Source organism: Micropterus salmoides, unplaced genomic scaffold, assembly GCF_014851395.1.
Source record: "Micropterus salmoides isolate LMB-PRFRI ecotype aquatic unplaced genomic scaffold, ASM1485139v1 Ms_hic_scaffold_22, whole genome shotgun sequence".
NCBI lineage: Eukaryota > Metazoa > Chordata > Actinopteri > Centrarchiformes > Centrarchidae > Micropterus > Micropterus salmoides.
In genome coordinates this window covers 2,365,400-2,390,745 of record NW_024041373.1, presented here as the reverse complement: position 1 = coordinate 2,390,745, position 25,346 = coordinate 2,365,400, and the positions used below count along the sequence as shown (strand labels likewise).

At 39.8% G+C, this 25,346-nt stretch overlaps 1 protein-coding gene across 1 annotated transcript in view; it reads left to right on the top strand.

Annotated features, from left to right (window-relative positions):
• The window catches only part of LOC119917318 (stromal membrane-associated protein 1-like), a 37,450-nt gene that overhangs the window by 242 nt on the left and 11,862 nt on the right, over positions 1 to 25,346 (top strand). Inside the window, exons 2-3 of the mRNA XM_038737593.1 lie at positions 7,908 to 8,029; positions 24,298 to 24,490. Coding sequence (XP_038593521.1) covers positions 7,982 to 8,029; positions 24,298 to 24,490 — 241 coding nt within the window. The 5' untranslated portion in view covers positions 7,908 to 7,981. The remainder of the gene's footprint in view (positions 1 to 7,907; positions 8,030 to 24,297; positions 24,491 to 25,346) is intronic.

Sequence of the window (25,346 nt, the reverse complement as noted above, 5' to 3'; positions counted from 1 at the left end):
ATTGCAGGGTGAAGTAATAATATTTTTGGATTGATATTGTATTTATTGAAGGTTAAATAATGTGTAACATTATTAGGGGAAAGGTTTAATGCTGTCAGGCTTTATTTGAGTCATGTGCAGAGGCCTTATTATGCCATCTGGCCGTTGGTACATGAGTGGTGGCTTCAGACCACCACGTCTGACACTACTGTGAGCAGACTAGAGTTACATCAACCTTTTTTTGAATTTGCAAGCAAACATGTCCTGCCTGGGAGGGACTCCTGTCTTTTACGTAAAATAGATGGTATTGTTATTAATTTGTCGATTTTGCGCAGGCACTTCAGGACTTTGTGTTTGTTCAGACGGAAAGCCTTTCTGAGTAATTCATTTGGTGCCTCCACAGCAACTTTTGTATTTTCTCTTCTGTTGGCTGATAAGTATCAGCCAGAGTCTCAAGTGAGGCAGACCAAAATTTCCTCACCTTTCATTTCTGTGAAGAACAGGTTAAAACATATACGCTTCTGGTTGCAGATTGATCTCCTCAATCCTCCGAAGTTCAATCCTTCTAACCTTTGACCATGGAAATTGCCATGCTCTGCAAAGTCCATCCAATTTGAGGGAGGGGTTAGGATATACCTCTTATTCAGGATAAATTGATTGTTTATGTTCTTGTTTATATAACAGCACTATAAAATACATGCACTAGGCTTTTTGCCTTGCTTTTGAGTGTGTCAGTTTGGAACAGCTATAAAAAGTCTTGTCTTTAGATGTTCCCAGAGCCTACATTGTACAAAGTAATTCACTTCAATAGAGCCTAAACCGATATGGGATTTTCAAGACCAATACTGATTTTGGTATAAAATGAATTTATAATCCGAGATGCGGATAAATCGGCCAATATCTTTAATTCTAGCCAAAAGTACGAGAATTTTTGAACCACCATGTATGAAACAGTGACCCAGAGAAAACGCTGCTCTTGAATGCATCTAATATACATGACATGACTACATCGAGGATCTGCAGCTTTGAAATTTCACACTAACGTTGCACATTTGAAAGAGGAGCTAGATGACTTTGTTTGCATAGGAAGTCGTGTGAAATACTTGTTCAGCTCAGGTTTATTTACATGTCCCCTCTGGCTGAATAATTTCTGATGCACCGACTTTAACTACAGACAAGCAGCTCGCGGATATATTTAAAATACATTTGACAATATAGTTTAACTGCTCATTAACGTTAGCACTCTTCCACTGATAAACATGGCTTTAGCCAGCCCTTTTGGCTAATGTTCAGCGTTAGCTGCTGTAAGTGATGTTAGAGAATATTTAGAAGTGATGAACTAGTGAGAAATGATCAGACTGTTCACTAGAACTGCCAAACTGTTTCAGAAAAAAATCTACAATCACGTCTGTCAGCAGCATAGCATCTGCCACTCAGCTACTGTAACATTAAACATACTGCTGTGACCCGGGAAGAAGCCAGGAGAGGGCAATGAAAAACGGGACGGTTAGCAAGTCATGAATGTTTTCAGGAGAGGAGAAGTGATGAGATAATGCACATTTTTGACCATCTTGAGTCGAATTTCCCTCCATAGTTTGGTGACCTCAGCATACTCCCCAGAAGTGGCCCGGCCCAAGTTCAACCAGGCAAGAGGTCTAATCAGTCAGAATCACTAAAAACGACACAATAAAAACAGACCCAAAGATGCTTGTCTTTGGTGTGGGAGACCTGGGTTCGATTCCCACTGTGAGACATCCACCATTGTGTCCCTGAGCAAGACACTTAATCCCTAGTTGCTCCAGAGGCGTGCGACCTCTGACATATATAACAATTGTAAGTCGCTTTGGATAAAAGCGTCAGCTAAATGTAATGTAAATGTATATATTCACAGTGCAAAACAATCTCAAAATAATAATGGCCATGATTTTGTATTATCACCTCTGTAAACGTAAATCTGTAAATGTAAATTACCAAACTGTCAGTTTAGAGGGAGAACTCATCACGTGTTCTGTACCTCCCACATGGATGCATTTTAATGGCATTTGTGCCTAACTGAGGAAAACAACAGCAGAATAGCTGGAAAGATTGAATGCACCGAGGATATGACATTCAACAAAGGTCACAAGCTGGATTCAAACCTGTGACATTTTGAGTACATCATATGTGTCTTGGCCAGTTAACCACCAGGAGATTCTGCTCCATGCTCAGTAAAAGCAGGAAAAAAGTGAGCATTGGTTGGGGGTTTTCTCCATAAATTTGTAATATGCAATCATCGTGTTTTCCCAATACAATCTGGTATTGTATTCGATTAGCTGAGGGTAAGCTGCACTGACAGAAAGCGCTGGTGGATACAGCATTGATCAAACGTTCCGGACTGTAGCATGGTAGAGTGAGAGTGGATGCCCTGCTATAAATAACCAATGCTACACACCTTGCAGCCATGTCGAGTGGATGAGATTTCACAAATAATCAATGAGTCAAATACATGGCAGTATGCCTTCAGCACTCGCACATCCCTCCCCATTCCTCCATCCATCCCTCCGTGTCTCTGGTTACCTGACTCTGCCTTTACTTCTGTGTGTGTGTGTGTTTCTGTCAGCTCCTCTGTTCTGTTTAATTCAGTTTAGCAGGATGTGCTAGAATGAAAGCAAAAAACAATAGTGTGATCATCCATCCAGATAAGCAGTTATACACAAATGTTCTTTCCATCCTTGCGTTTTTCTCCTTGGCTTGCCAAACAATTACTCAAGTATTGCCTCTACAATAAATATCTAATATAAAAGAAGGCTTAATCTTGACTACAGCAACTTTAAAACAGATTTTATGTATTTATTTCAGGTTGTTTGATTTGTGTCCCATGAATAAATGCTGTCTCAGAGATGTTCCATCCTGCTAAAAACAGATCTCTTCAGGAAATGATATTGATGGAGTCTGTTTGTTTTGTTATTTTCTGTATCTGTCCCTTTCACTTCTAATTTCTTAATTATTTCTAATTCAAATATTTTTGCATTGTTGTGTTCTTGCTCGCAGTCTTTGTTGGTGCATTGCTACGTTTCTTGGCACAAACTGTCAAGCCTCGAATATACGGACGCAAAGGGTACTTATGTTAATTTTGTCAGATGACCACAACATATAATAAAATATGGATTTGACCAATTTTTTCAGAGCGACCGTGAAATAGTTGACGGGTAGTTTTTATGAATTCAAATCACTATTTTATATTAATTAATTTGTCTAAAAACATAATCAGAATGTTTGTTCCTTGATTATTCCGTTTCAATTTAATGATTTTAATGTAATGAATATGAGCTTGAACATCAACATAAGTGGGTTTTTAGCCTTGTTTTTAGAAAAACACGAGGCTCAACTTTAAGTACACAGTGCAACTCACTGTGTGCGTGCAGCTACTGGGACAGGAATGGGAACACTTCAGGACGTCCCTGAGAATCCTCCAAAGATTTCTTCAGGACCAAAGTAATTCACTCGTACTTGTCAGAACATCCAATGGTGCAAAGCAAAAATAAATTATTAATTCATTCGGTGAACTCTATGTTCTAATGTTCTGGTTATTTTCTGTCATTATTTAAATAGCACACCATGCTGGGCTCATTTGGGGTAAATCTCGGCATTAAAACACGGTATTGATGAGCACAAAACTTTGGTAGCCTATATTGTGTTGTGGGCGGAACATTACACCACTTACATTCATCTCTTCCTGTAGCTCAGTGTTTTCAATTGGGCTATTTAACATATGTTGACTGTATTGTCACAGTTAGATTGTCAAAGTTTGAAAGTGTTCCTTTAATGTGTACCCACATTGATATCTGTTGGATTGTTTGCGTGGAACTCAAAATTATGGAAATGCAGGCTGTTTTTCAGCAGCACTACTATCAAAAATCCATAAATATTGTGTGCAAAGTTCCATCAAAACACCAACATCACAGTATAAACTATTGCATTATCTGTTCACCATGTAATATCACTTCACATTCGGGTGCACAGCAGGAAGCGCTGTCTTTCAGTTCAATTCAGTTTTATTTTTTTAGCACCAATTCCTTCATCACCTGTAAACAAACATATTGTACCTTGTACTCATTTTGTGTCCATTTTCCACACTTCCCTCTCAATAATGATTCTGTCTAACAGCAGCTAATGGCTGCCGACACCAACTGGGCTCATGTTCCTTTTTTCAGGACTCAGTTGGTCCCATATCACTTGCCGGGGAGCAGGCAGACTTCATTTCATGCCCTAGTTGTGACTTGTGTTTTGGGAGAAACTGGGTTAAATTAACATACTTTTAGATTTATGGCTGTACCAACACTTCAAAGACCAAGACCCAGAGAATTATATTATTGATAGGATGGAAACGCCTGCAGCATTGTGACCAGTGGGACAACATAATCACAGAACATTTCACATGTATTTGTGTGAAATGTAATCAGAATGTTGCGTTAGAATCAATGCAGGGCTTAATCAAGTCGAATATTTTACCCCTTGTGGTGGGGGCCAAGTCCTAAATGTGACAGCCACCCGCTGCTAAATGAGGTTACTGCATTCATTGAAGATACTGGGAAGCCGTGAGTGCGGGTGGGTTGGGGGGCTTGTTTTATAATAGTGGTGGGGTCCAAAAACCAGTATTCCACTGTACTTGCTGGATCCCACAAGTTTAAATGACTATTTGAAGGTAGTATTTGGTTTCAGGGTTAGGGGTAGAATTAGGTTAGGTTATGGTTAGACATGTGGTCGTGATAGTTAAGGTTAGGGGAAGGTGCTAGGGAATGCATTATGTCAATGAGATGTCCCCACAGGGATAGAGGAGCATCTGTGTGTATGTGTGTGTGTGTACACTTGGGGCAAAGGAGTTTGGGGTGATTATAAAACACACCCCCAGCCTGAACTATTGGTCTGTTTCCATGGTGAAGTCGAGAGTGCTCTCGAGAAGCGGCTCATGGCAGTGATGATGGGCCCTTTTTTCCCCCGTGGCTCATTTCCATGGCAATGGGTGAATGAGTTTTTGGTTAACAGAGGGGGTATTAGAGTGTTAGGAGGGTAACTGATGCACACAAGTCGTGTTCTTTACTCTATTTCAACATGTAACGATGAGACGCACATGTCATTCCTGTCAGACCCTAAAGTAATAATCGTAGGCTTTATTCCTCAAGCACCTTTTACAGTAATTTACAAAGTAATTTGTCTATCAAAATAAAAGCCAACCTCCTAAGCGTCACAGGACGGATAACAGGCAAAAATCAGTAGTTTAAATATTAGGAAGGAAGATAATAATAATACTTGTTTGAAAATGAGTTTTAATAAGTGGTTTGAAGGATGTGGAGTGGTCTTCTGGCCTTCTCTCAGTAAATGGTTTTCGTTGTACCCACTGTCTGACTAAAGGAGCTCAGTCTTGTTCACACTTTAAGGGGCTAAATTATGGATGTTTCATCACTGTGGTTATATAAATGACCTCTGCTTCTTGCTCACTATTCCACACACACACAATTCACATTCTCTTCAGTTCCACACACTCCCTCTCCTCCCCCTGCATCTCCATCACTCTGTTTCCCTTTCTCTTGCTCTCTTGTCTCTCAGATGACTTTTTTGACATTGTGCACTGGGAGTTTCTTCTTTAGCACCATGGGAACAGCTCTCTCTCTGGACAACACATGTTTTCCATGATAATGATACTAAACAACTTTAAGATCAGCCATATTTTTTAATTTAGTGATGACATGAAATCTTCTTGTGAAGTAACAATAAAATAATGTTATCACTTTACCCATTAGTAACAAAACAGTCACCATCTGAGCCGTCTTTACAGATACAGTGTCTAAGAAGTGAGACTTCCTGTCGAATTCGTTATAGTTAGCTCAATTAGCTGCGCAGGTAACATTACATTACATCAGTAGTCGCCAGCCATGAATTTGACCAGTCCAGGGTCCTTTTTCGTGACTTTTAACATATGGCGTTTTCTCAGCAGACAGTTTGACCTGTCAGAGCAGGAAACACAAATGTTAAACTGATAACAATAATGAGGGCTCCGTCACATAGAGAAGAAGCAGTAAGCCATGCCAGAGATGATACCATGATACAATACCAGAGAACTTGAAAAGGTGTATTCATTTCAATCAAAAAAATAGACAATATTATTTTTGAAGCATCTACAAAAAATATCCGCATCCTTTGTGACAGAATGTAGCTCTTAGAGTGGGACACTGGTTAATTCTACTACACTTAAATTAAAACACCCAAAACTAAACCAGCTCTGTAACACAATGTCAAATGTATTTGCAATTATACGCAATTACTTTGTAAGTATTTTTCCCAGGGCAAAAGGAGAAGCATAAATGAAATAATTTTCAGGGCAAAGCTAACTACTGAAGAAGTGCAGTCATTATAATTTTCTTGAGGATGTTCCAATTAACAAGCATGGTAATTGTAAATTGAGCTGTGTGGGGGTTTTGGAAATGTGTGTGAATGCATAAATCTTATAAATACCCTTGCACATGTACATAAAGGTCATGCTGAATAATTCTTGTTAGTGACAGAGCCTTCACTTTACTGTTTTTCTGCTAATCTTAATCTTCCTCTGTTCACAAATTCTTATTCTTTCAAAGTCGTACATTGTTTTTAAATGACCAAAGTCAAGCAATGTAAATGACCCAAATGTGGGTAAAGATGTCATATTATGCTTTTTGGCTTTTTCACTCTTCTTTATTGAGTTATAAACCTTTTTTGTGCATGTTATAGGTTTGCAAAGTGAAAAAGCCCAAAGTCCAGCCCAAAGGGAGTTCCCATCTCCCACAGAAAACACTGCTCTGAACTGTCTAAAAACAGCTTGTTTGTAGTCCAGCCGCTTCCCTTTCATCCCTGTGACGACACAGGGATGAAAACTAAGTGCGCTCATATAACGCTCGCCAAGCGGCTAGTCTGACACGCCCTCAAAAACACCGGTGGAAAAACAGTGAGCTGCAGCACACAGCTCTCCTCTCTCTTCCAAACACTAGCTACCCTCCAGGCAGTCAGTGGACAGAAAGTTGTTCCTGTGATGTAGAGACAGAGCTCAGTTAAAACTTGGATGAAAGATACTTTTGTTACAGATTAATAACTCACCACTCTGAAACTCTTGCTCCAGTCCATGTTGCCAAGCTGGTCGGCAACATGTACAGCTGAACCGAAGCTGTGTTTGCTTCTCGCTGACCTGCCCTTCTCTGCTTCTGATTGGCTGGTAGGAACTAGGAACTGCATATGTGCAACTCCCAACAAAGATCATTTAGAGACAAGATGTATCACTCCATAGCTAAAACGAAGCCTTCAACAAAGGGTGAAAAGAGGAGCTGCAGCAATGTGCAGTATGACAAAAAATATGGTGTTTTTTGAAAATTAAACCATGTAAACTTGTTCTGGTACAACCCCTAAATAAGATTTTGAACCTGAGCGTAATACCACCTCTTTAAATAACTGTTGGGAAAACAAGCTCACCCCTAGGTCCATTTAGTAGCTGTTCTGGAGCGTTGGTCATATTGCATGGTGTTCATCAGCAGATTAAATGTAGTTTTTGACTCTAAAATACATTTTCAGAGTTTTCAGAGTTTTGTGTACGTTCTCTCAGCGCAAAGTATCATCTGTGTCATGGGATGTATGAAGAATGTCTTCAAAAGTCCTAAAGGCCAGGTTTTTAGTATTAGGTAAGAGTAACACACTACTCCGTGTCACAAAGACATTTATGGACATTTTATTGTACATAAGGTTATACTGCATGCTGACAGAATTTACAGCATCTCTATGTAAACTTCAAGAGTACATCACCTGCCAATTAACTAAAGGTCTTACTGGGATTACTTCAGGTACATTTGCAGGATTTACAGCTCTATCAGCTCGGATGCTTGGATGTCATCTCTCTCTCTCTCTCTCTCTCTCTCTCTCTCCCTCAGATGCTCCAGAGGGTGGTGGGAAGGGCTCGAGCAGTGCTGCACCAATCGGTGATGAACTGGACATCTTTGGACCAATGGTCTCCAACCCTCTGCCCTCGTCCAACAACACACAGCAGGCTCAGGTAACAACACACACACATACACACAAAGAGTCTCAGGCTTTCATCATCTGCTTATCACCGCAGGCAGACTGCAACACAGGGAGTCTGCAGAGACTCCAATGATGCAAACGTACACACAGGCGTATTCACAAAAACTGTCTCCCTTATACGTGCAGACTCACACTCTCTGAGGATCATATCAAAGCAAACTGTCATAGACCATCCTTTATTGAATTAATTTGAGCAGTGTCCTTCAAAGAGAGAATGAGTGTGTGTCTATCTGACAGAAAGAGGAATAATGGTAAACTGCAGGAGTTGTAGAGACGTCTTAGTAATAACACTTTTGGTTTTAGAGTATATCCATAAGAATGTATTTTGCTGGGTTTTTCTGGCACTTCTTCGAGTTAACTCCTCCAGTCTGTGTTGCGGAATCAGATTGAAATATACAACCCAAATATAGAATATAAAATAAGTACTAGCACTTTTTCAAAACCTGCCATCTGCATGTTGCATAAACCTAAAGAACACATGGGTAAAACTGTGATGGGAAATATGGGGTTACTCGCATAAAATACAAAAAATACAAACGTACATGAAAGAGCAATGGAGGGAGAGAGCGCGGGAATAAAACGGTGGGCGATATGGCTGAAAGATTTATTGTTCACAATTTAAAAGTGCAATTGTAATTACATGTTGCACTAATAACAAGCTGTAAGAGGTGAACGCTTTAGTTGCAGTCCCCCAATTTGCGGGACTAATATGACAAATGTCACCCGCAGTAGCTAATTAACATTGTAACAGTGACTGTGTTAATTGCCTTCAGCCAAACACACGATTTTGTTGAGGAAGAAGCACCAGGGTAGCATTTTGATGTTTGATAAGATAGAGAGTAGCATCTTCAAATGATGTTAAAAAAAGGACTCTCACAAACTTTGAAGTACATTGATAAGGACAGGTGACTGCTTTAAGTTAATTATTATGAACAGGAACCTCGGGTATTCAGGCTTTTAAAGCAGCTTGTCCTATCTCTCTGGGAAGCTAACATTAGCTAAGCAGCTAGAGTGCAGAGCTGTCACCTGTATTTATGGGTGTAATGGTCTGTAGTCATCCTGCACCTCTTACCACAGGATTTCTGTTTCAGTGTGCAACTTTCTTTTGGCTATACCCTATAAACAAAATAATGAAGTTACTGCTGTGCTTTTAATTACTGCTTACTGTGTCTAATATAATGTTATTTGGCCTTCGTGTAGACCAGGTTACTTTTAGCTAACTACACTGCTAGACATTACTGTAAGTGGAAAACCATAGTATGTAGCTTTTATTAATAAATACAGCACTTATTTAAATATCATGATTATATCTGACAATTAAATGTAAATATGTCAAGTATGCCATTAGTAACTTTGTCCCTGTCGGCTAAATTTGATCATTTGTTCGAAGAAAACTACAGACGTCTACTTAGAAGTTGACTTTTGTGAATAAAGCCCTGCCTGGGAGGACCTCAGCAGCAAATAACAACGAACAACTGCATCATTGCCTAATGATGATGATCCTTTAATGATGAAACGCTGTTAAACATGGGAATGGACTGACCCGCTACGGGGAACGTAATCGATTTTCGCTGTTCTAGCTGTTTTCCAAAAACAGCGGCGCTTTGTGTCAACAAAGCCATCTTGTTTAGATAGGCTGCAGGTTTCGTTTGTGTCATCAGATAGAACTGGAGAAGAAGAGTGTCTGAAATCGTCTCGCCGAGACGAACAAAATAAGACCACCCACAGCCCTGTAGGATGGTGCGTTATAATCTTCCTATATGATGGTTTTGATGGTTTATTGCATTAAAATATAGCTTTTTTTACCAGGCGAGGATGAAAATATCATATTTTTTTTGTATTTCATATCCATGTAGTCTGTAATGGATTTATATTCCTTAGCTTCTGACCTTTCAAAGGAGACCAGAATTATGCATCTAGGCCTAATGGTTGAGGAGATATTACTGATTGATATTGGCTATGTTATTTTAGGCGTTTTTCCTAGAAATAGTTGCCAGGTACCATGTATTTGGGATTGTGCTTGGGACAAGCCAACCTTGTTTAATACAATGCAGAGCACCAGACACATACAGTCCTGGAGTTTATAGAAAATAATCACAATATAAATTGCAATTGCACCATTGGTCAAAGAAATCACAGATATCTGGAAAAAATAAAAATAAAGTGATGGATGATGATGGAGAACCTAGATGGAGTTGTGTATTAAATGAGTGTCTGAAGCCATATTTTCTGGGTAAACAAAACAAAATAGGGTGCTTGCCTAGATAAGACAAATAATAAATTGATGACTTTCTTGACTCTATTTCTCATATATGCATCTCACTCCTTCACCAACTAGTCTCGAAAGGACAAGTACGGCTGGTTGAATTAAACATTTTCAAGGAGAAGTGTTGAGTTTGAAATGCCACTGTGGTCCCTTAGGTGTGGCCTTTGACCGTGTCTCGGCTGGAAATGAGGATACACTCTTTTTCACACACACACACAGAAGATGCATAGAGACACTTCTAGTCATGGAATAGATACACATACAGAAAACAAAAAGGTGACATGATATGCAGTTCATATACTATGAGAGCAGAATACACACAGGCAAACAGACATCTCCAAGTCTCCTGGGACCAGACCAGGCAGTGAATCCCTGGGGACCTAGCATCAATGAAGAACAATTATGGGCTGCTGTACCTGCGAGCTCTCCCTCTGCCAAGACCAGCCTCCCACTTACCCTCTAATCTCTCCTCCATGCTCACCTCCTCGTTGACTCCATATCTTTCATTCCAAAACTCTCCTCCTCTGTTCTCTTTTTTCTCTCTGCGAAGCCCTGGTTTGGTCACAGGTGATGCGAGGTAATACTACACAGGCCAAAGGAGCAATATGGTGGAGATGTTCCAACACTTCCACATTAAATTAACTCATTAGCAGATGTACATACATTTTCTGCAGGGTTATGCAAATTCACGCCATATGTTAAATACCAGAATTATCAGTTTCCGACTTATAGTGTTTACTTCAACATCCAAGTCATAATTACGACTGGCAAACTCTGATTTTTAAATCAAAAATAAATGCATCACATTACCAAAGGTCTGAAAAAGAGAAATTTAATGTGTGCTATATTGTTGAACCCTGACATTGTAATCATCTAACCATCTTCAGTTGTCAGATGACCTTTCCCGTCTTGACTGTCAATCTGGAGTCTTGTGTCAAATTAGAAAGTGGCACTGAGTGCTTCAATTGTGTGTCTTTGCAAAAGCTTGGTAACGGAGTGGCCACTTGTGCAGTAGCTACCTTTTGTTGGGGCTAGTTTTGTTAATGGCAAAATTGATATGAATCAATTAATCTAATTAGTAACCTACAGTAGCAACTTACTATAACTTCCATGCCAGCAGTGAACATATCATTAACATTATTGGGTAACGGGGTACTTTCCCCCTTTCCATACTTTAACATCCACTGCATGGAAGCCAGTGTAACACCAGTTCTAGATGTTGCTACATCAGACTTTAGGAGAACATTAGCTGCTCTGTGCTGCTCTTTATTAGATATTAGAGCACTACCATGCAATACAAGAACAATGCTGTTCCTATATTTCCATGTCTTCTACTAGGGTGGGGAGGATGATGACTTATTTTCTGTTTACATGTTAGCTTTAGCATCTTATGAGGAACAGTTTTCCCCATTAACGGGAAAATGGACAAGCAGTTGTTTAAAATCCTTTCAGCCCAATTTAAATTTTAAGACATCAGGAAACAACTTCAGGAAATAATCCTTGAAGAATGGTTGCACTCATTACTGGAGTTAAGCTCTTATTCTTTTCTCCCTGTCATGGTCTGCCCTCTCTCTGCTTACACCTTAGCTTATTTCTTCTTTGTCGCTGTTTTTATACTCCATTCTTCCCTCTGTATGTCCTCCTTGTCCTTCTCTGTCTTCCTTCTCTCTATTGTCGCTCATCATTCATTCTCTCACAAGAATTTATTTTCCTTGAATCTGCACATACAGTACTGCACCTTTTCTTCTCCTCGTCCTTTATGTGTCCTCTTCCCTCTCTCATCCACACTTCCTTAACTCTCCCTCTTACAGTATATTTGCTCTTACCACTGGCCTCATTAATTAATGTTAGGAATGAATAATTATATGCGTAAATCTGTACAAGCAAAACAAAACAAATCAAGTTCATTGTCACATGCACAGTCATACACAGTACAACGTCTAGTGAATTTTGTCCTGTGCATTTCATCCACCCTAGGATTTAGGAGCAGTGGGCAGCCACTGTGCAGCACCCAGGGACCCTAACATACATGTTTTGTGTTTGTCTGTGTAGGTCTGGATTTATGCAAATATGGATAATTCAAATGCAGCCAAGACCATGCTGGTGGACAGCACGTTTTTCATCTTTTTAAGCAAATCATGAATTGAATAGGCTTTTATAAAGAAAAAACATGTACTAGCATACAATTGATGGAACAACAACATGGAAACAATGAAATCTTGCATAGAACCTATCCACACCCCGCTTAAACATTAGTCAGACTGCTGCAGTTCAGGTTATATAGGTTTGAGGTTAAAGAGCAGTAATTGAAAGACTCTGTAGACTTTCAGTTTCTGATGTCTGTTGGATTTTCGACACCACCTTTTTCCAACACTGGACAAAGAGACAGGACTGGATATTCGCACCTACCATGAGGTACATAATACATGCTGTTCTTTGAACCATAATTTCAGAGACTCAACGATGCATGAAAAGAATTCCTCCGCTGTTGCCAACTTCTCATTACTTTACAGTACGTTGCGCTGTTATTCAGCAGCAGTGGTGGAAGCTGTATTGGAACCTTAAGTAAAAGTACCAGTAAAAGTAAAATCCCAAGTCTTAAGAAGTAAAGGTAGCATCAGTATTATCAGTAACATGTACACAAAGGGCCAGATTTACTAAAGGTTTGCGTGAGTAAAAACGTGTGCAAGCTTGATATCACCAGCAAATTAACACGTAAGCTGATCTACTAACGGTGTGCATGCAGAATGACGTCTTTCAAAAGTGCAAGATAGCACCTGTTGTTCATTTAGTACTTTTGCCTTAATGAATATGCAATTTGGGGCGTTTCAATTTTATTGTGCAAAGTAATGGGAGGGTAACATGCAAATGCATTTATTTACTACACGCAATGTGATCTAACAAGCCTAAATGCAATTTCATGTGTGTGCAACAGCATCTGTATTTAATACGTTTGAAAGGAAGGTGCAAACCGCCAAGTGTTGCGCCGAGATGGCTGCTGTTATCGTTGTGAGGAGAAACAGAGAAATTAACAATATTAGATAATATTATTCTATATGCAATGTATTGAAATACAATTATTTTATTTATTATTATTATTATTAGTGCATTGATCATATGTAAAATTTATCCAGCCAGAGGGAACGATCACCAACTGTTCACAGCGCGCCGGTCGTAATGGCGACACAACCCATTGTAGGTATCGGAGAGGGAATGGGGCATATAGGGCCAGGGACAGGAGATCGCGGAGAGACCAGGCTCGGTGCGGACGGTCGGTGATTGTTCCCTCTGGCTGGATGAAGTACGACCTGCTGGCATTTGCTTGCGTCTGGGTCATTGCAGCATTCCGTAGCTGTTTCTGCTGGGGTTTCCCAAAGCAGTTTTCCAGGTGTGCTGTCCCAACTACTTAGTGCAATCTCAGGCAGGATGTGCAGGTACAGACAATTTCCACACTCGGGACGCACTGAACGAAACAAACCAAGGTTTTTACGCAGTGGCTGCTTTCCCTCCCGACTCTCCATGGCAGAAACCATTAAAACACGCAAAACCTCATTTAAATACTGCCACCTCCACTGTGTTTGCACCTGTTGTCATCTATGCAATAATTCTTAGTTAATCACCCATAACAGGTGCTACAATTGCACGTGCAATATTTTAGAATGCACACGCAATTTAGTACTCTTTATGTTAGTAATGTGGGCCCAAATTATCAAAATAAAAGTACTCCATATACCATTAATCATCTCATGCCCCCCCCAATTTATCTTGTGGCCCTTTGGAAGGGGCCCATCTCCAAGGCTGGGAACTACTGAGCTAAAGGACTTAACTTATATAAAGTAATTACTGTAAAACTAGATTCACCACGACCAGACACAACAGTCCACTTACACAGTGATGCATCATATTAACAGTCTAATAATGTTATATGTAAATAATTTATCAGTCACTGGAACAGTATTTCTGCACAATGAGTACTACTAGTTTGATCTTTAACATGGTTTTGTATTTTATAAGCTTATTATTAGCTTATTTATGTACAGTTGTTACCAGAAAAGGATCTACTAACCATATCTGTCAAATAAATGTAGTGGAATAAAAAGTTCAATATTTGCATGAATGTTCATCAGATTAAATAATGATAACATACATTAGAGAGGCCTTTGTAATGTTGTAGTCAGATTAGAAATGATTATTATTCAGTGCAGTAGAGTTGGGCTATCTGTAAAGGCCTTGGACTGTTACAGAGCACTTCATAGAGTGCAAGTGATTGCTGCATATTAGCTGTTTGATACCTGACAGGCTGCTCTCACATGGCCCTCCGCCTGAGGCAGCGCTGTCTGTCTTGTAGACTGTATTATTTAGAATGCCACAGACCTCTATTCAGAAGATGGAGTTCACTGCGGCTCTCACAGCCAGGATGTTTTTATTCTCTATGTACGAATACACCATCAAGGTCCAAAGAAGGTTCTAACATGCTGCCGTCAAACTCACCAGGATAGAGAGCTTGCTTGTCTTTGTCTGAGCCATAACTAGTAGAACGTGGAGGCTTTCATTGACCCATTCCAGCAGCCTTTAAAGGAAAGGCACTTACCTTACAGTGTCCAATTATTAACTACCTCTGCTTTGGTGTGACAGTAAGTCTGTGATTGCCTCCATGTGTTTGTTTTTCTGTCGGTAACCAACAAGTCGGACAAACTAATGGCCTGTGCATGTTTCCACATAAACCTGTTGGAGTTAGGCGGCCTTTCCTGTGGTGCCACCATCAGTTGTGTTATGAGTGCATCTCCTGGTCCCTTAGTGTTCGCAAAATTTGGTGGAAACTTCATGAGCTTTTACACTCCAGAGGTACAAGTAAGGGGAAGGTGGAGGGCAAGGGCAGGGACACAATTGCGGTATCAACCTTTCCATTTTCACATGACTTTCCTCTCCTACACATATAAACGGTACACACTAGGACATCGTTTTGACAGTCAATACACATCAGTCTAACCTTACACACACACACACACACACACACACACACACATACATATAGAGGGCTGAATTTGGGATTCCGCAGGCAGATGTTGCTTTACAGCTGTGATTAGCTGGGTGCGTGAAGAGGAAGCTGGCAGCCTGCTGATTCGTGCAGCTATTAACTGGCATCGGGGAGCGCTCGCCTATCTGCGAATACGTCAATTACAAAAATACGATTACAGCCTTGAAGGAAGGGGAGGATTTGTGTTATCCTCAGCTTTTCCCCTTCTCTCTCTCTCTCTCTCTCATTCACACACACTTTCTCTCGATGTCTTGTCCTCTGTCTCTCATTCACCCCGCCCTGAGCAAGTTATTAAAGAGGTTTTACCAAGAACACTCAAAAGAATGTTTTTTTTTTTTTAGAAGGTCACTGAGAATACAATAAACATTGAGCCAGAAATGGTAGGAAGAGAAAGAAGGATGCGAAGGAGGGAGAAAGGGTGAATGATGAGACAAAGTGCAGAGGTACAAGTAAGGGGAAGGTGGAGGGCAAGGGCAGGGACACATAGGACGTGGAGCATGAAGTCCCACCCCCTCTTAAAGAATAAGTGCGATGGTGCAGACACACCAGAAGCACTGGCTTGAATCACCCATCCTCTTTCCGTTTTTTCCTAAAGCTGCTGGATTCATACAGGTTACCCAGCTTATGAGTAATCAATAAGAGATCCAGGGCCAGATTGAAGAAGGCTTCTTCCTCCTGTTATGTGACACATGCAAACAGACAGATCAGACGCTGCAGGCTGGAGTCGCAGTTCACGTGTCATTTGTGTCTGCAGGGTGTGCCTCTCTCCTCATTGGATGTGCACTTAAGGGAGGATTGTGCAAATAACAGGATTATAGAAACACAGAAACAAATAGTGGATTGGTTTTGGTTTGTGTTCATCAAACCTGAACTTGACAATCAATTAACGGTAGAATCATTACAGACCTAAGACATTTAAATGTGTTTGCCTGCATTTACCTTATTAACATCCTTAGCAACACCACCTCCACCTCTGATGAATATTAGCAGGGTTTCTCAGCTTGAGTTGGCCAAAGTTAATGTTTTAGACTTTAGATCACTACAATATCGGTTGGTATTCTGAGTTGAACTGCACCGACTGAATGCCATTTTCTTGGTAAATCTGGCCCCTCGGCATGCAGAAGGCATTTTAATAATTATCATTATTCTGCAGTGACTAATTCTTGTCATGTCATATTGTATACAGTGTTCTATTCAAATGTTACAGATATATGCTGATAGTTCAGTTTCAATAGTTTTTGGTCTTTTAAGAAGTCCTTTATATTGGCTAAATCAGAATGATTTTCTTGCTGTAATTGTCTCTATTAACAGGACCTCAGTTATTCATATTGATGTTAGAGGAGTATTAATGAAGCAGTTGGGGACCAAATTGTTCTCATGAGTACTGAAAAACTATCCCAGTGCCAAATGGCAGCTAAATGCGGGAGAGATTTTCATTTTCATCTGGAGCAAGACCAGTAGGCACGAAGTCAGCACACCATTTGAAGACCAGTATAACAAGGGAGAATCTTTTTGAGACACCATCTGCCTCCAACGTACAAAGCCATCTGACAATAATCAAATTATGACAAAAAAACAGAGAAAATCACTGTTCAAGATAAAAAGAGAGCTTTTACCAGGAAACACACAAGGTTAATGCAACAGTGTGTAAAACTGACAGTATGTAAAATCAAACATTATGATGGAAATACTGCATGTGAAGCTGGTAGCTTGCTTAAAACGTCTATATGTAGTTTTCAGCGGCCAATAGTAGTGCAGTTTAAAGATTGCAACCTGTTGTATGCTTGTACGCGTGCTCGAACTCATGAGCGAGCAGAATTGGACACACTGAGACCGAAACACCAGATGACCGCTTCACGCAACATGCTGGAAACTCAGGTAAACTCCCACTGCAACGTCACAGTAATATTTTTATCAGCTTGAGGTTGAACTAATCCATGCTAAATGGATGATAAAGTAACAATGACTGCATTTAGCCGACGTGATACATTGGCATCAGCTCGCCTGCTGCTTTTCAGTAACTATTTGTTTGTCATAACAGTAACTTTCACCAGAGAGGCACAGGAATGTGAGCACAGCTAAATGTGCTGGATGGTAACGAACACGGTTAGTGAGCTGGACTGAATATTACAAATGAGGTTGTTGTCACACTTTATAACAGTTAGGCCGCAGTAAGTAACCTGTGTGGTTGTCCTGCGCTGTTATTTTGCATTATTGTATATTTTGTGAGTCATGTAAGTTACAGCGACTGAGACGGTGAAGAAGCTGTGTACCTGAGTATCTGTAAATGCCAATTAATCTAAATTGAACAAATCTTGAGGTTTGATGAGGAACAAGGAGTCTTAATTGCCATGACTCTCTCCAGCCAAACTTTGTGCCAGTCAAGTCTGCCTACCTTGTGTGTTTTTGGTGAAGTTAACATGGTACATGAAACGAATACATCAGAGACCAACACCTAGCAACTGTCCCCGTGCAAAACGTGGCCTCTGTTGTGTAAACATGGACATTAAATTAAAGTAGTTTTTGCGCCGTTTTGTTTGAGGACTAAGCAGGATGAAAGAGAAGGAAGCAAGAAATGCCTGGGAGAAAAGAAAAGGAAAGGAAATGCAGTTGATTGCTTATCAAGAAGGGATGAGAATGGGGTGAAGAAAGGGCAATGAATGCCGTTTGTTGAGAGCAGAAGAAAAAGTTGAAGGAGGTGTAGAGGGATGAGGTAATGAACTGGCCAGCAATAGATTTCTCCCTTCTTGTTCTTCCATCCTGTTCCTTATTGTCACTCTCTTTCTCGAATTCAGATTTCCAAGGCAAGCTTTGCTTTTGTTTTCAGTAAATTAGCACAAATCCTTCTGCATACACACACACAGGGCCTGGTGTGGTTTTAAAGCCACAGATGGTCTTTCAGAGGGGGAGTGTATGAGTATTTCAAGCAGTGATGGAAAACCGTAGGGAGAAAGATGAGTTTACTGTGTGTGCGTGTGTGTGTGTTTGGCTGTAGAGGTCTATGAATAGCGACAGTGAGGAAAAGGCTGTCAGAGGGGTAATTCAGAGCTCTGGCTGCACCCATCAACATTGGCTGAGAAGAATAGAGCCTTGTTGTAGAGGCTTTCTCTAACACAATGTGCTGCTAGGAGCCACGCAACCCATCACACACTATGTGGGGTGTGTGTGTGTGTGTGTGTGTTTACGGAAAGGATAGATGCATATGTGACACGCATGTGCTTGAATTTGTTTCCCTTTATAAGTGAGGTTTGACTGATGTATCACTGCAAATTAATATAGTGTGCCACCAGTTTGGCTTTGGCAAGAAATCTGCTGGATTGCTTCACTGTTCTTTCAGTGCAAATGAAGCTAATACTCCTGGAGTGTCTGGCAATCACAGACGGTGGAAGGAGTGAAAGCCTGAAAACGTTTAGTCTCAAGAAACTGCATTAATGCCAAACAAAGACTTAATTTTATGAAACACATGCCCCAGAATGGCGTAAAGGCTACTTAACTTCTCCACTGTCTCATTTGCTTCACAGTAACTGGTATACTTGCTTTGATAATGATGTATTAGTGTTTTCAAAGACTGCTAGATATCAGATATCTGTGTGTGACTCTGATAATGCAGTTTCATTGACCATATGTTATGTATTGTAGGTCAGGCCATTAATTATGGGGTTGGTGGTTTGATGTGTCCTTGAGCAGCAGGCTGAAATGAGCTCCTGTTGTGTGTGGATATCAGAGGGAAAACATTTAATTGCGCTGGACAAAAGCATCTACCAAATGAATGTAATGTAATAATATAGTATTTACTTAATCAGTACCATACTGGTTGTCTCTGGGAATACCCAGCAGTTCCCAAATGTTTTCTGTGTTGTTTAGTGCTGAGCAGGTAACATACAATGAATATGTTTTTATACCGAAAACAGCTGCCTGCTGCAAGTGGACACACCACTGATTAGAGCAGTGAGAGTGAACTAAAACAGTGAAGTTGCAGACAAAAAAATAAGCCAGTGCTGGACAATAAAACAACACTGATAATTATTGTGATATCATTTTCCTCAATAACAATCTAACAAATGTTCAATAAATGTTATATTTAATTCATTTGAATCACGAACACATTAGCAGAAATTTTCTATTAAGATATTTATTTTGTTGAGACAAAGGAACTGAAAGAAGATTTAGTTCATGCATATTTGTTGAAAAAAAGATTTTACCATAATTGTTTTGAATGTTCTACCTCAGATTTGTAAAGTGATCTAGTATTTGGCAGGTGTTTGTCATGTTGTGATCATAAAGAATAGTTTTAAACCACAATTAACCTAGTGTTTATTTTTTCAACTTTCACTCAGGAGACAAAAATCTGCATTTAAACTTGAAAGAATTATTGATTTGACATTTATTGTGATAATTATTGATATCGAATGATTTGTTATTTGTTAATAAAAGTTAAATAAAATTTTTCGGCCATGTTGTCCAGACCTACAACAAGTTGAGAGATGCCAAAACTCTGAGGGAAACTGCAGAGGTGTATGATAATTCTCTGTTGGTTTGTCACTATAAGCAACCATAAAGGATCTTAGTACAAAGTTAATTAAACTCATCCTACCTACAAGCACCTTTCCATTGCTTAACATTCTGCATGCTCCACATGTTGCTTCTCCTTTGCCAAATCATTCTGGATGATGGTCTTATCACACGAGTTCAGAGCCAGTAGACTGTCTACAAATATGTCTTGAAGAAGGAAGCTGAATGGCTGGAGATTACTGCACTTTGGGGGATTGGAAGTCTGTTAAAGGCATTTTTCAACTTTGTGAACGAGCTTAGCAGCAAATAGGCTTAGCTCCTTGATTGAGTCATGTTAAATACCTCGCTGTCATCAGACGGATCAGGTGAGGACAGTTTGCTGCCTGCTCTCACCTTCCATTCACTGCTCTATTCAGGGGGAGTATCATGCTAATGTGCTGCAGCTATTAATAGGATAGGAGCTTCATCCTACCTCCGTCAACACCTGACTCACCTTAACTGGCTTCACTTGAGAGAAAGTGGACCGTGTGTGTGTGTGTGTGTGTGTGTGTGTGTGTGTGGGTATGATTAGCTATCCAATGTTTCTCTACACCTCTGTTTATTCGTTCATCCACCCTTTCCTCTCAACTTGTCCTCCCTTTTTATTTCTTTTTTCCTCTCTCCTTCTCTATGTATATTTTTCATCCTTGAATTATTCTCTAATTCCAACTTTTTTCTGTCCTCCCTCTTCCATCCATTTGCATCCTGACCACCTCCCTCCTTCTCCTTGTCCCTTCTTTCTCATTTCAATTTTAGTTTAGTTTTTTTCTTTTTTCTTTACCTTTCCCTGACGTACTTCCTCTGTCCCTCTATTTTCCTCACCATTCTTCCCTCCTCTCTTTCTCCGCCCTGCTTCTGCTATCTCTTTCTTTGACTCCCTCCTCTCCTCCTTCCTTCCCTCCCCCAGTCAAGGAAGTCTGCAAAGAGAGACAGAGGGGAGCAGCACTGCCTGCTAAGCAGTTGTGTAACAGCTCTTTGTGTGTGTGTGTGTGTGTGCGCGTGTGCGCACATGGGCAGGCACACTTAAGTATTAGGTTTGTGTCTGTGTGTGACTTGGAGAATGTATAATGTGTGTGTGTGTGTGTGTGTGTGTGTGTGTGTGTGTGTGTTTTGCAGGAACCACTGTTTATCACACTGTCTCTCCTTATCTTATTCATGAAGTCCAGCTGACTCGCCTCTCCCTTTCTCTCTATTCTCTGTTCGCTCACTTCACACACACTCACACACACCTGTACAGAGCTCTTAAGCAGGTGTTACTTTTTTGTCAGCTCCATCCATTAGACATTATGGATGGGGTTTTGTGTGGTGCATGTGAGTGAAACTGTGTGTGTGTGTGTGTCCGTCGTCCTGTCTACCTTTCTTTGCAGTAGCCTAATTAATGTCATCTGTCTCACTTACAGTGACAATTCTTCTCCTCTATTGTCTCCTCCGTTCTTGCTTTTCTCCCCTTTATTTTTATCTTGTCTCTTCCCTTTGCCTCTCTCCTGCTTTCCTGTCTTGTCTCATCTTTTCTCACCCTGATTTATACAGTACATGTATGAGTGAATACACTCCAAGTCTGTATGCATAGTTTTTACTTATAACTGTATAGACTTAAGACCAGCATAATAAGCACAAAAATAGAAAAAGATTTGCTAATGGGCTAGAAGCTATTTTTTGTGGTCGAGCCTATTGTGTTTATTATATTCCAGTCATATCTGATGTTCATCTATATACATTTTGCTCATGGATAGTGACGTTACTAAATAATGATACATGTCCGTCGCTTTGTATGGAGAACAACATACGTCTGCTGGTTAATTGGCCTAATCTTTGCAGGTCTATTAACCGCAGTGGAAAAGCACCCAGTAGATTCTGGTACTAGCCGGCGTAGGCAATGCTAGAAACATTTACCATTTGAGAATTGTGGTTCTTTTGTTGCCTTACCTGTTTTGTGACTACTAGTCTTGTCTTGATAGCCACTATGTGCTCATGTCCACAGCAATTGTTTCTTATTAGATCATCCTAATATTATACAAAAGCCAATCTATAGCAAACCTTTTGTTAAATGAAAACAAAAAGGTTTTGTGGATTACTTAGTAGTACTGAGTAGTACTTACCGCTACTACAGCTTCTACTTTTCCATTTTCTTCTCACTAAATAATTACAGTTGTTTTACTTTGCCTTTCTTTTGTCAGTGACACTCAACACTTCCTTGTTTTACATTAAAAGAAAGAAAAGGAAGGAATTACACCAGTTGAGCACCGAAGCCCTCGATACCGGGGGCAGCACCCGATTTTCGCGCAAAATGCATGGAAATCCATTGACGGTCCTAGTATTTTGTCACTATTTGCATGCTACACACATCTGTGAAGCTAGTAGGCTCAGCTAGAACGTCAAACCAACCACATTTTTTCCACACCAACAGACATCAAACATCAAGCATCTAAATGAACATATATCAAAACATAAATCAATCTGTAATCAAAGTACATGGCTGAAGTTATTGTTATCCAGATATCTCTCATATCATCCTACGCCGTTGTCCCACCACTCTAAAGAAAGCTTGGCTCCAGCTCTGATCAGCTGTGTAACTCACATCACTCAAATCACCAACCTCACAGAGTTATTAGCCAGATAATAATAACAACAAGGTCACAGGAATGTTGATCAGTAGTCACTGTTTTTATCAATATTTCAATGTTTTGGAAGCTTTATATTATTTGGAATGTGGTTGTATAGACAGAAATAGTGTTTTGAAGAAAACTCATGTAAACATGTAAACAGTAAGAATGGCAAAACATGGACACTTGCCTGTCATATTTTTTTGAAAACTTGTTTAATAACTGTTGTATATTAGTTTCTTTTCATTACATTTACAGTTACAGTTGTGTTTCAGGTGTATTAGAGATACTCAGTTGCATTATAATCTACAGGATGATGGTTTTGATGGTGATATTGCTATTAAAATATAGATTTTATACCAGGCGAGGATGAAAATATCATATTTTCCTTTATTGCACCTCCATTTACTCTTTAATTGAAAAATAAATAGGTTCATTTAGTTGATTCATATTCCTAAACTTCTGACCTTTCAAAGGAGACTAGAGTTTTGCATCTAGGCCTAATGGTTGAGGAGTTATTCCTGATTAATTTTGAGTATGTTGTCTTAGTCCTGGAAATAGATGTCTGTTTCCAAGTGGTTGTAAGCTGCTAGAATGCTTTTTAATAAGAAACGTGCGGACAAAGTGTTGAGTTTCATTCATAGCAGGTCAAGACCGATGAAGGAGCGGCAAAGAACAAGTGAATCAATTATGGAGGATAGTATTTCTGTGTCTTTCTCAGTTCAGCATATGATATAACATTGGCAAAAAGGTCTGTCAATTTAAAAAAAGATTTATTTAATCATGCAGTCTCATTGAGATCTTTTTTCCAAGAGAGACCTGAGAACAAGAAATATTTACAGGATCAACAGACATAATCAACACAACTACAAATAATAAAATAAATAAAATATAAGTTAGAAGAATAATAGAAAACATCCTCTAATAAAACTTTAAAATCTCCAATGAGAATTTAAGACTATAGTTTGAGGGCAGTTTGAAGTTAATTCCATTTTAAAGTTACATAGTACCTGAACGCAGTTCTGCCAGCATTAGCGCGTACATGAGCGTTACTGGTCGTATACTGTAGTTACTAGTTTTAAATGAGAGAAAAGATGTGAGGTAGTTTGGAAGCTTCAGCAGTAGAGCTTCATAGATGAATACCAAAAGATGGCAAGATTTTGTCTTGACTGTAATGAAGTCTATCCACAATACACAGTTGAAAGAAGACAGCAATCTTTTAATTCTACCCAAAAACCCTGCGTCTGTCTAGTCACAGAAACCAACCTCTTTAATCACTAGTCAGTGATTAAAGAGTCATACTTGGAGGGCATCAAAGCCGGACTGAAGACTAGTCAGGGCCTTGGCTTGGGGTGGTACCTGGGACATGTAAAATGGTATCATTAGAAAGAATGTTATTTATGTACAACATAAACAGCAAAGGATCGGGATTTCCGATGGTCGGAGTGCTTGACTGAGTACCATCAGCAAGTCTGATCATAAGTCTGAATATATCTTTTTGAAATGGCCTGGTTCTCTCTGCTGATCAGGCAAATAAATGCTCCAGCCATGCTAATGAAAAATAATTATGAAAAAAAAAGGATTGTTTTGGTGTCAGCACCAGAACTTATGTATCTTACCCAGCCCTACTATTGGCAGATCCAACTCTGCACGGTATTATATATGCATGTGTAAGGTGGCAAGGACATTAACATCCAAATGTAAAATATATGTTTGACTGAAACTATACATATTTCATGACATTTCTCTTCATCCCCTCCCCACTTCTTTGTCTCTGACAGTCTGGTTCCAGTACGGCACCTCCGCAGGCGGACCCCTCCACCTCCTCCGCTGCCTCCTCTTCTACCTCCACCACTACCACCACGAAGGCAGAGCAGAAGAAGCTTTTATCTAAAGACTCCATCCTGTCTCTGTATGCCAGCAGCTCAGTGGGCAGTCAGCCGCAGAGCCAGCCACAGGCTGCTCCAGGACAAGGTAACACACACACACATACATACATACAGCATTTTTGTTAACCCTTGATCATCTCATCTAGCATCTACATTTTTATGTTGTCAAAATGACAAGCTAAAATGTGTTTGCACCAAACTAACTTGCAGCAGTTTATTTCAACTCTTAAACATACACTCCTTTAGTTTGGTTAATATATATTCTACTTGATAATAATCTGTTTAACGACAGGAAATAACCTTAGCGTTAGGCTTATGGGTATATTATTCAAAAATAACCTTTTGCACCTATACTGTTGGCATCTCAGCTGCTCAACCAAAGCTATCATACGGTAGTTTACAGCTAGTGTGCAGCAAACCCGTCCCAACACCAGGTAGTATCTTACCTATCTAACAATACACCATTGAGTCTTAATCTGTTCATCTTCCTTGATTGAGCTTCACTTTGCCTTTACTGCACCCACAATGCAACAGTTCACGCTATAACTTACAGCCAACAAATCCAACTGGGGGTTTATGTATGAATCTGAAGAAGTAAGGCGGATTCAGACCAAATGTGTAGCAAATGTTAAAGCTGTGCTAATCCATCTTTTTATATTAACAATTGATACAAGTACTATGTGAAAGGTGTCACTGAATAATGAACACAACTCTGCAGTTTTTATCACCCCTAAAGTGCATTTTGGCATCATTCAGCTCAGTGTTTTGGTTTGGCAAATTTGCTGTTTTTGTTCAGTCTTATTGCACTCAGCTACCTTGTTTCCAGCAGCAGGCAGGGGTGGGTAGTAACTCATTACAAGTATCGCAAGTGGGTAAAAAAGTAGTTTTTTTTTTTAGGAACGGTAACTTTTCACATTACTTTTTAAAACTTTACTCAAGTA